The sequence below is a fragment of the Urtica dioica genome, chromosome 5, assembly GCF_054948205.1.
Source record: "Urtica dioica subsp. dioica isolate 48M chromosome 5, U.dioica_male_clone48M_v1_H2, whole genome shotgun sequence".
NCBI classification, from domain to species: Eukaryota; Viridiplantae; Streptophyta; class Magnoliopsida; order Rosales; family Urticaceae; genus Urtica; species Urtica dioica.
The window spans coordinates 43,199,886-43,211,252 of NC_142760.1; the positions used below are offsets into that span (position 1 = coordinate 43,199,886).

Genomic DNA, 11,367 nt, shown 5'->3' on the forward strand with positions numbered 1-11,367 from the left:
ACATGTATACACCACTTCTTAATTGTCAAAATTTACACCCACTTTTTTACATCTATGCAAATTTATACCTTACTTTAATGTTTTGAGAGTGATACTAGTTAACGTCAAAATTTACGCACACTCATTATAATATAGCACGATTATTATAAACAATTTATCACTTTCAAAAAAATTAATCTTGGGGTCAAAAAAAATTTTTGAAACCAGATTGCTGCACATTTTAGCCATTTCACTAAATCAAGACAAAACCTTGGTTATTTTGCAAATTCATAACTTTAAATTGACTATTTAGCTACATCACCCTTAAATCATACAGTACATTTTTTAGTTCGGAAATGATTCAAAGATTAAAAATAAAAATCCCAATTCGGGAGTTTCAAACAACTGCATCTTCGCAGTTCTCTCTCTCTCTCTCTCTCTCTCTCTCTCTTGCTGGATCGGAGATACATTGATCGATGACGAGAGATTCAAATCTCTTGCCTGTTGATGATGATGATAGGGACGTGTCGGATCTTATCCCAGTCCTCTCCGACGTCCCTCTGGCACCGCCGGCTGAGGAGGTCGCACTGCACGATCCTGAGGTAGGAGAGGGACGCCGGGAGGCCCTCGTCGGGGATCCCGCCGAGGCTGCCGCAGCCGCAGATGGAGAGCTGGCGGAGGGAGGTGAGGCGGCGGAGGCCGGGCCCGTCGAGGCTGCGCAGGCTCCTGAAGCCGTCGATGCGGAGGCGGGTGAGGTTGGAAGGGAGGAGGCCGTCCTCGGGGAAAGACTCCACGGCGTTGCGGCAGCCGGAAAGCTCGAGGTGGTTCAGGGAGGAGAGGCGGTGGAGACCCCACTTGTGGCGGTTCGCGAATAGGGCGTCGCAGTCGTCGTGGACCTCTAGCTCCCTGATGAAAACGGGGTAAGTATGTAAAAACATGAAGATCGGATCGGTTTATAAGAGGTTATAACCGGTTTTTTTTTTTTTTTTTTTATTTACCGAAAACTTAATTTTTTTGAAGGGATTTCGAATAAATATGGGATAAAAATGTAAAACATGAACGGGGCAAGTATGTAAAACATGAAGATCAGACCTTTTTTTTTTTTTTTTTTTTTTTTTTTTTTATATAACCGGTTTATTTGTTAACCGAAAATTTGTTCTTTTGGTTTAAATAAAAGGCTTTTGATAGTTTTTTTTTTTTTTTTTTTTTTTTTTTTTTTCGTGAAAATCGAAGTTGTCGTTTTTTTTTTTAAGGGATTTCAAATAAATATGAAAATATTTTTAACGTTGTTTTGCTCGTACTTTGATACCTCTCGTGTCGTCGTCGAGGATCAACTGAATTTAAACCGTATGAAAGGGTTGGAATTTGTTAAAATAAGAGGTTATAACCGGTTTGTTTTTTTTTTTTTTTCAAACCAAAAACTAAATTTTTATTTCAAATAAGTTTACCAAAGTTACTGTTTTTTTAGGGGTTTCGAATAAATATGAGATATTTTTAGCCTTTAAGTAAGTTTTAATCTTACTTCTCTTTTTTTATTTTAAAACCGGTGTATAAAAGGTTATAACCGGTTTTTTTTATTAACCATCTACTTGATTTTTTTAGTTTATATAAGAGGCTTTTGATAGTTTTTTTTTTTTTAAAGAAAAAAAGAAATCAAAGTTACCGTTTTGTAAGGGGTTTCGAATAAATATGAGATTTTTCAACCTTATTTTGCTCATACTTTGATACTTCTCATATGCTCGAGAATCAACTGATCTTAAACTATACTAGGGGTTGAAATTCGTTTAAACCATTTCTTAAGCGATTCCAATTAAATATGAGACCTTTTCACCTTATTTTTCTAACTGATTCTTAACCAGTTGAAATTCATTCTAACCATTTCTTATGAGACTATTCACCTATAACTGGTTTTTAACTGCTAAAAAGGGTTGATTCAAAATGAGTTGATCGAAGATAACCGAATTTAAGCACCGTGGTTCCTAGCTTAATCTAGTGGTAATTCTCTACGTCGTCGCTTTTAAAAGTGAGTTCGAAATTCGAATTTTTTTTTTTTTTTTTACCTGAGGGTCGAAGGAAGGCCATTCTTGGAGAAGAGCTTGAGCTTGGGACAGCGCCAAATCTTGATGGACTCGAGCGCCGGGAACGCGGCGTCGATCGGGACCCGGCTCCGCGGAAACACGGCCTCCATGGACCGGCACGTCACGATCTCCACCTTCTTCAGCGACGGAAAACCCCCGGCCGGGAGCCCCGTGACGAGCCTCCGGCAGTAGTCGAGCCGAAGGTGCTTCAACGCTGGAAACCGCCCGTTCTCGAACACGACTCCGCGGCTGAATGACCACTCTTTCCAAAGCATCACGTCCTCGATCGAGAGCTCTTCCAGAGCTGGGAACGGCCTCTGATCGTCACCGCCGCCGTCTAGTGGTGGACAAAACGGTTAACCAGTTAATTGTGATTTGTTTTATAATAATTGATTGTTTTGGTTAATTGGCGGATTAATTTTACAAAAATTTAGCGATATAAGCTATGTAAACATAAGCGTTTGCGTTTTAGTCAACGTTTTGTAAATTTTTCGTAAATAGCCAAAAACGTTTGTAAATATTTCGCAAATAACCGTATTTACTAGAAATTTACTCTGCATTTTTTACTACAGAAAATTATGAAAATAGCTAATTTAAACGTTTGACATTGCTGAATAGCAAACGTTTGATAAATCTTAGATAATTAACCACTTTTAGACGTAAATAGCCAACGTTTGGTATATAAAAGTGGCTATTTACGTAAGATTTACGTCTGAAAGTGACTATTTACCTAAAATTTATCAAACGTTGACTATTTAACAATATCAAATGTTTAAGTTGACTAATTTCCTAATGGATTTTGATAGCGTAAATAGATTTACGTGGCTATTTACAAAAAATTAATGAAACGTTGACTGTTTCAAAAATTTTAACGTTTCATATATCTAACCATTGGACACTCAATTTTAACCAAAACGACCGGTTTAAATGTTCACCTCTATCGACGCCGCAGAACTCGTCTCCGATGGCCGATAAGTTGCTCATCATTCTGATCCGGAGCCGCCGCAGTGACCGGAGCTTCCCCAGCGGCGGAAGCATAACGCAGTTCTGGCACTGCGAGATCTCCGCTCCGGCGATCGTCACCGTCCCGTCCCCGAGCCACTCCGGGAAGATCGTACCCCGAAACCCGTCGATCTTGAGCTCCTTCAGATTCGGCCCCGGCCGAAACTCCGACAGAATCTCCCTCTCCTTCCTCGAGTCGTCCGTGTCGCCGAAGCCCCATCTCAGGACGAGCCCCGAGAGCGATTCTTTCTCCCGGATCCCGGCGAGCGACGCGTCGAAAGGCTCGCTCACGTTCTCGAGCCCGGAGATCCGGAGCGTCCCGTGGAGGCTCCGGAGCGCGCCGAGCTCTCTCAGGCGGGACCCGCCGCTGCGATTCCCGACCACGAAGTTGGAGAGCGACCGGAGGCTCCGGGAGAGAGAGTCGATCTTCGGCGGCATCTCGCGGAGCGGAGTCTCGTCGATGTCGAGCCGCCGGAGGCTGACGAGGTTCGAGGTGTTCGCCGGGAGTCGGGTGAGATTCTCGCACCGGCTCAGGAGGAGAGTTTGGAGGTTGCAGAGAGAAGTGACGGAGTCGGGGACGGCCTCGAGCTTCGTCCCGGATAAATCCAGGTACCGGAGATACCTCAGGCCGTCGAGAGGATCGGGAAGCCCGGTGAGCGAGAATCCCGACAGAGACAAGACTCGGAGCCTCGAACAGGACGAGGATAAGAGCTGAGATATCGCTTTCTCCGGCGGCGTCGACTTCGCCGCTGCCGCGGAGGTGGGCGGCGATAAGGGGATGGCGAGGAATGTTCGGAGAGACGATTTCGCCTCGGAGGAGAAGAGGCTGTGGAGGAGCTTCTCCGAGGGAGGTTCGTGGCCGGAGCGGGTTTTCCAGTACAAGAGGTGGTGGATTTTTCCGGCTTCCGCGGCGGCGGCGGCGTTGTTGTTGTTGTGGAGGACGAGGGAGGGCTCGCCGGAGACTCTGACGGCGAGGTCGTGGTGGAGATCGTGCATCAAGAAAGTGGAAGCGTCTCTGGTTGATCTGTGGAAGAAAGATCTGGAGATCAAAGCGTTCAGATAGTCTCTTCCGACTTCTTCGAGTCTCTTACCTTTCTCCTCCTGGAGAATCGCGACGGCGATCCAGAGGAGGACGAGCTTTTCCCTCTCTCCCTCGTCGAACTCGTAGCCTTTGGGGAATATCGAGAGGTAAGCGAAACAGCGCTTCAGATTTGGCGGGAGAGACTGGTAGCTCAGCCACAGAGCCGGTAAGACGGTCGTGCCTTGAACCTCCCACGTGTCGCTGTTCAGAACTCGCCGCCATTCCTCCGGATCGGAAGAGGATCGGAGGACTCCGGCGATGGATTTCACGGCTAAGGGAAGGCCTTTGCACTTCTCGACGATCTTCGATCCGACCTCGCGAAACCGATCGGCGTCCGGAATGTTCGCGAACCCGACGTGCCTGGCGAAGAGTTTCCAACAGTCGTCGTCGGAGATCGTTCGGAGGTCGTACTCCGGTACTGTTCCCATGGTCTTCGCGACGGTTTTGTTTCTCGAAGTCACTATGATTTTGCTTCCTTGCTCGCCGGACTCGAAGGAGCTTCGGAGAATGTCCCACTGTTCGTAGCTGTCGCACCAGACGTCGTCGAGGACGATCAGGAACTTTTTCCCTCTCATCGCCGATTTCAGATCGGTCTGAAGCTTGCTCGGATCCTCGTCGCCGTGGCGGCTCGGCGAGTTCGCGGCGGCGATGGAGTCGAGGATCGCCCTAGCGATCCTCGCGACGTCGAAGCTCTCCGATTCCGACACGACGACCCACGCGAACGCCGTGAAGTGCTCTCTGACCACGGTATCGTCGTAGACGAGCCTCGCTAATGTCGTTTTTCCGATCCCGCCCATTCCGACGATCGGAACCACCGCGATCTTGCTTCCTTTGTCGGAGAGAAGAAGCTCGACGATGGCGTCCTTGTCGACCGTCCTTCCACACACATCGGATTCCTCCACAAGCGGCGAAAGCGATCTCTCGCTCGAAACCCTAGCTCTCGCGTGCTCTTTCAGACCTAAATGACTCGTCTGGTCCAAGAGAAACTTCAGCTTTTTATTAATCTCCGCCATTTCAAACCTGACATTCTGGTCGAAAGCTCTGACGAGGTTGGAGAGGAAGCTCCGGAGCTTCGCGGCCGAGTAAGCAGAGGACTCGCCGGAATCCTCCATCTTCCGGCGGAGAGCTTCCGTGTTGATCTTGTCGAGCAAGTGATCGGCATCGTAGACGACTTCTCGGAGTTCGTCGAGCCACTTTCTGACCTCAACGTCGCTGATCTGCTTCGCCTCCGCGTCGGACAAGAGCTTGTTGGCGGAGCCGAGGTGAGCTTTGAGCTGGAACAAAAGCTCGGCGACTATCTTCTTCCCGCCGAAAAACTCGGAGACCTCTTTCGAGGCGAGTCGGTCGAAGACGACGTTGAAGAGACCGGAGAGAAGAGCTCCTCCGACTACTTCCACCATTTTTGGACAAAGCTCTGAGCTGTTGTAAAAATCCTTTTATAATATTATATTATGAAATGAAAGACTAAAAAAGAATAGTCAACAAAGTCAAGTAGTTCGAGTCTCTCTCTTAAAAATTAACTAATTATAACAAAAAAAAAAATTATTTTATTATATATTTTTTGTCTGGTCAATTTTGGTAGGCGAGTGGAAATTCACTGTCTGTGAATAATAAGATTCCATAGATGAAGTGCACAATAGATATTGAATTGGACCAGGAACTTTTTGATATATTTATTATAGTCCGAGACTTTTGATATTTAGTATAAATTTCTAGATGACCAAAAATCGTTGCAGTTAATGAACACATGCTCAAAAAACTTATGAATACTATTAATATATTGTTCATTTGGACACTTGAAATGGCGACATATTATTATAAATATGCTTCGATTTCACATTCCTCATTGATATATCTATGTATTTTTTTTTTTATTGATAAACAATTTCTATATATTTCTATTTTTTAAGATCTTACTAAATAATTCTATTGCTTTACGAAACTTACATATCAAGATGCTCTTTTTGTAGCTTTCCTCGTAGAAAATAGAAATCAATCGAGATGTTTCTGAGAAAGAAGTCGTCTGTGAAAAATTGGGTCCTACGATCACATGGGCAAGATTAACACTAATGTTTTTTTTTTTTGTTTTTTTACCAAAAGAACAAAAAAAAACACGTACAAACTTTTTATCGAAACACAGCATTTATAGGTTTTGTTTGAGTATCCTATAAAAATAAAAACTCAATTGTTTTTATTTTGATTGCCTTTTATTCACGGTATTGTTAGGTATTGTAGGTACTACTCAATATATACTCGTACATTTTTTTTTTACATTAAAACATCAAAGAATATATCATTGTCGTTTTCATGTAACATAAATTTATTGTCGTTTTCTTATCCTTTTTCACAAGCGGAACTAACCTGCTTTACACATACACAGATAAATTTAAATCTATCAAAGCTCTCCTTCATAATAATAACAAACAAATAATTTGAAACGATTACTCTAATAAGTGGGTTTGATTGAAGTGTGTTTTTCTTTCCTTCTTTTACTCAATCAGGCTCTTACAAATTATTAGCAAATCGTTCCATGTGAAGAAGAAAGAAGAAGAAGAAAAAACAAGTAGAAAGAGAAACTTACTACAATCGAAATTAGACGTCGTAATTTGTATAGTCGCGAATTATGTGTAGTAGTGCTTCTTTATGTAATCCTGCATTAATTGACACACAAAAAAAAAGTTATAGCTTATATCAACCAAGCCAATAATATGCAAAAGTTCATGCTTGATTGATTGTCTATACCATGAGACAATTGTTAAGCGTACGTACCTTGAGAAATTTTCAAGAATGACAAAAGTTCATGCATATAGGCTCTTCATGATTTCATATTCTTTCCCTATCGATTATGATAAAAGGGATGTGCTGAATCTTAGCCCAATCTTCCCCAACGTCTCTTTGGCACCGGAGAGTCAATGAAGGGCATCGAGCGATACACAAAAACGAGAGAGAAATTGGTAGGCCTTCTTCGGGTAAGCACTTTAGCTGTTTGCATTCGATTATAGACAATTGTCGAAGGCCAGTGAGGTGTCGAAAACCTCTTCCGTTTAGTCTTCTTAGACTTTGAAAGCTATCTATGCGGAGACGTTCTAGAGACGATGGAAGCAGCCCTTCCTCGGGAAATGTATCCACGACGTTACTACATCCAGAGAGCTCTAACCTTTTGAGAGATGAAAGCCTTGGGAGATCCCAATTCACGCGGTTTGCAAAGAGAGGTTCACAATTGTCGTGGATCTCGAGACGCTTGAGGTGACCATTACAAGGCAACCCCATCTCCGAAAACAACTCCATTCTAGGACATCTTCTAACTTCCACGGACTCGAGAGAAGGATAGGCTAAATCAACCGAAACTTGAGCACTACTCGGAAAAACAGCTTTCATTGAGCGACAACTAACTATTCTTATTCTTTTCAAGGACGGAAAACATCCAGAGGGTAGTCCAAAATTGAGTTTCTTACAAAATTCCAAATTAAGAACCTTGAGACGAGGGAAAAGCACAATGTCTTCGTTGATTTTAGAGAATGACCAATCTATCAATGAATCCATACCATCAATTTTCAAATTCTCCAACGATGAAAATGGCTTGGAAGTAGAGGAATTTCCACAAAAATCATCTCCAATACTCATCACACAATTCATTCCCTCGATCTCAAGTGATTTGAGGGAAGGCAATTGCCCTAATGGTGGTAATAAACAACAATTTACACACTTTAGTAGAGACACAGTAACCATGTTGCTAAATGATTGATCCCCTACCCAAGATGGAAAAGTTGTACCAGTAAAACCCATGACTTTGAGCTCTTTTAGCTTTGCATGTGGTCGAAGCTCATTAAGAATTTCCCTTTCTTTTGCGGAATCATCGGTCTCTCCTTCCCAACTCAAGATAAGCTCTGTGAGTAGATCTTTCTCCACCAACCCAGCTTGAGAAACATGTGAACTATCTGTGATATTTTCAAGCCCCGAAATCATAAGACTTCCATGCAAAAGCCGTAACTCTCCTAGCTCTTCAGTTCTAGTCCTTTCGCTGCCGTCTTTTCCAAGGACAAAGTCACTCAACAGACGTAGGTTTTTCAAGAGATGTATTTTCGGCGGCATATCTTTTAATGGTGTCCCTCGAACATCAAGATGGCGCAAGTTGATGATGTTACATGTGTTTACAGGTAACTGTGTGAGTCGGCTGCAATTCGATAGCAACAACGTTTGTAAATTGTACAGCGTACAAATCGAATTTGGTAGTTGCTCTAATTTTGTCCATGACAAGTCCAAATACCTCAAATACTTCAAATTACCAAAAATATCTGGCAAACTTGCAAGAGAAGAATTGCCTGATAAAGATAGCACTCGTAATTGTTCCTTCGCCATCAAAACCTCACACAAGACCTTTTCTATAGGCCTAGAGATGAAGGGACAAGACAAGTATAATGACGGAGATAGCGGTAAGGCCAAAAAAGTACGCAAACATTTGGCTTTTGATAAACCCTCAAATCCCATTGAGTGATCTTCAGATGTTTGCCAATACAAAACATGGCGAGTCTTGTCATTGATCTTGCTCGATTCATCCTTGTTGTTGTAGCGCTCAAGTACAAAAGAAGAATCTCCCGATACATAAGAAGCTAAATCATGGAGAAGGTCATGCATGAAGAGAGTAGATTCATTTCGACTTGATCTCTGAAAGAAAGATCTAGATATTAGGGCATTTAGGTACTCTATCCCAACATCTTCCATTGGCCTACCATTACATGTCTCCTCTTGCAAAAGACCTTCTGCCATCCATAACAAGACGATCTTCTCTTTGTCGCACTCTTTGAACTCATAATCTTTTGGAAAAATTGAAAAGTAAGCAAAACAACGCTTTAGATGAGGTGGCAAGAACTGGTAACTCAACCACAGGGCCGGAATAACACTTGTGTTTCGAGACTCCCACGTGTCGTTTTCCAATATCCTTCTCCACTCGTTCGGACACATCACAGAACGCAAAAGTCCCGCGATCGATTTCACTGCCAAAGGAAGTCCCTTGCACTTCTTGACAATCTTTGCGCCGATCTCCAACAAATCCGAGTTGCTCTCATTGTGAAACCCTACGTGCTTTACAAACACATTCCAACAATCATCTTGGGATATTGTTTGTAGATCATAGTCCGGGACATTTCTCATCACTGATGCGACAATCTTATTCCTCGTCGTCACAACGACTTTACTTCCTCGCTCTCCAGATTCGAAGCAACTCCTCAAGATATCCCACGACTCATAGCTTTCGCTCCAAACATCGTCGAGGACAAAAAGGAACTTTTTCCCTCTCAAAACGTTCTTCAAGTTGGTTTGAAGCATATTCGGATCCTCAATGTTTGCTTGACCATCGACCACCGTGTCGAGAATCGTTTTTGCAATTCTAGGAACGTCGAAGCTCACCGAGACGATCACCCATGCTTTCAGCTCAAAGTGCTCTTGAACATCCTTGTCGTTGTAAACAATCCGAGCCAAAGTGGTTTTTCCGATACCACCCATGCCCACAATGGGAATCACGACCACTTTCTGACCATCATTACCATCGTCCGAAAGCAATTGCTTGACTAGAGCCTCCTTCTCTGCCTTTCTTCCACAAACATCAATCTCTTCCACCAAAGGAGCCAGTGGTAACAATAAGCTCCCGCTCAAAACCTGAGCTCCGCTACGTTCTTTCAGGCCTAGATAATCGGTTTGTTCCAAAAGAGTCTTCAACTTGGAAAGAATCTTTGCCAAATCGCCCTTGACGTTGTTCTCGAACAAAGCATTAGGGATGAAGCTGAGAGTGAGAAGCTTGCTAGCTTTTCTCCCGGACTTCTCGCAGCCTTCTTCTTCGATCCTCCGCTCCAAGGCCGCGGTGTTGATCTTGTCGAGAACGTGGCTCGCCTCGTCCATGACTTCCTTGAGCCCGTCAAGCCAATTCTTCACGTCCCGGTCCTTGAGTTGCTTTTCCTCCGCGTCGTTCACCAGCTTGTGGGCCGATCCGAGCCTCACGTTCAGCTCGTACAGAAGCTCGGTCACCGCTTTCTTGTTTCCCCGAAAAAACTCGATCACGTCCTTCGAAGCCAGTTTGTCTATAAGAACATTGTATAGACCGGAGAGAAGAGGTCCTCCAACTAGCTCGGCCATTAAGATAATACCTCTATTTCCCGTTGAAAACACACACACCCACACACACACACACACAAAAAAAAAAAAAAACAAAAAACAAAAACAAAAATAAAGTCTACTTGTATATGAAACACAAAACAGTTTGGACATGGGATGTATATAATATCGAAACCTTGTAGTTAAGAAAACTATGTATTGGAAGAAGAAATAGTTGTCATCAAATAAAGAATACTCATCACAAAATAGAAGAAGAAAAAACAAAGAAGATGCATTATTACCTGAATATAATCAATGCAGAATTGTAGAGCTGAGAGCAGGAAAATTCTGGAGACGAAAGAGTTGAAAGAAAGTGGTTTTTTTTTTTTTTTTTTTTTTTTTTATCCAAAGATAGAGAAAAGTGCTTATTCTCTCTTTCTTATCGCCTTAAAGATATAAAGCAAAAAACCATTGTCATGTTTGTGAGGACCCACTTGCCATACTGAGAGAGACTAATAATAATCCGTAATTTTTCAATTTGTTTTTTTTTTATTATTATTATTATTATTTTACAGAGTTCGGATCAAATGTTGTCACGGAAGAGAATCATTGTAACCACAATTTATATTAAGCTTGGTTACGTAGTGTATACCTACCTATATAGTATTATTCCATTTGATTTATTTTTTATTTTTGTAAGACTTTATCTTAAAGAACATTTTGTGAGTGAAAACACAGCTGGAAGAATCTCTTTAGCCAAAGAGGCAATATATACATCACAAGAGTATCAAGATCTGTGTGACTGCCCAAGAAAATAAAAAAAGGTCTAATTATTGACCACTATTATTAGTATTATTGTTTTGTAAACGCTTTTTTCTAATAGATATATCTTGTTTATAAGGACATGCAAAACTATATAATATAAACATCCTGGAAAGTCCTCACGTGTGGACAAATTAATATGGAAACCTGTTGAAAAAGTTTGAAGACTATATCAAGAGATGTAAGTATTATTTTACCTAAAGGTGTTTTGGTTATGTATTTATTATTTTATGACTAAATTATATCCCGGATCGGGTATACAATATATATATATATATATATATTTTAAATAATGCTTCTTGTTTATTTATTTATTTA

The 11,367-nt window shown here is 42.2% G+C and overlaps 2 protein-coding genes across 4 annotated transcripts; both read right to left on the bottom strand.

Annotated features, from left to right (window-relative positions):
• Window positions 1-254: 254 nt before the first annotated feature.
• LOC149398792 (putative disease resistance RPP13-like protein 1) lies at window positions 255-10,588 on the bottom strand. 3 transcript variants are annotated; one of them, XM_089614967.1, is made up of 5 exons: window positions 10,530-10,588; window positions 6,722-6,791; window positions 2,993-5,559; window positions 2,040-2,394; window positions 255-885 (listed from the first exon to the last, which is right to left on the bottom strand). In XM_089614967.1, the coding sequence occupies exons 3-5, from the start codon at window positions 5,538-5,540 to the stop codon at window positions 468-470; spliced, it is 3,321 nt and encodes a 1,106-aa protein (XP_089471093.1). In that variant the 5' UTR covers window positions 5,541-5,559; window positions 6,722-6,791; window positions 10,530-10,588; the 3' UTR covers window positions 255-467. The 3 variants fall into 3 exon arrangements, with proteins under 3 accessions (XP_089471093.1, XP_089471094.1, XP_089471092.1); XM_089614968.1 differs by lacking the exon at window positions 6,722-6,791 and having other exon boundaries at window positions 10,530-10,573; XM_089614966.1 differs by lacking the exons at window positions 6,722-6,791; window positions 10,530-10,588 and adding an exon at window positions 6,088-6,174.
• On the bottom strand, window positions 6,721-10,620 carry LOC149398793 (putative disease resistance RPP13-like protein 1). Its single transcript, XM_089614969.1, has 3 exons — window positions 10,530-10,620; window positions 6,910-10,282; window positions 6,721-6,791 (listed from the first exon to the last, which is right to left on the bottom strand). Exon 2 carries the CDS (start codon window positions 10,267-10,269, stop codon window positions 6,964-6,966), a length of 3,306 nt encoding a protein of 1,101 aa, XP_089471095.1. The 5' UTR covers window positions 10,270-10,282; window positions 10,530-10,620; the 3' UTR covers window positions 6,721-6,791; window positions 6,910-6,963.
• Between the last annotated feature and the right edge of the window lie 747 nt (window positions 10,621-11,367).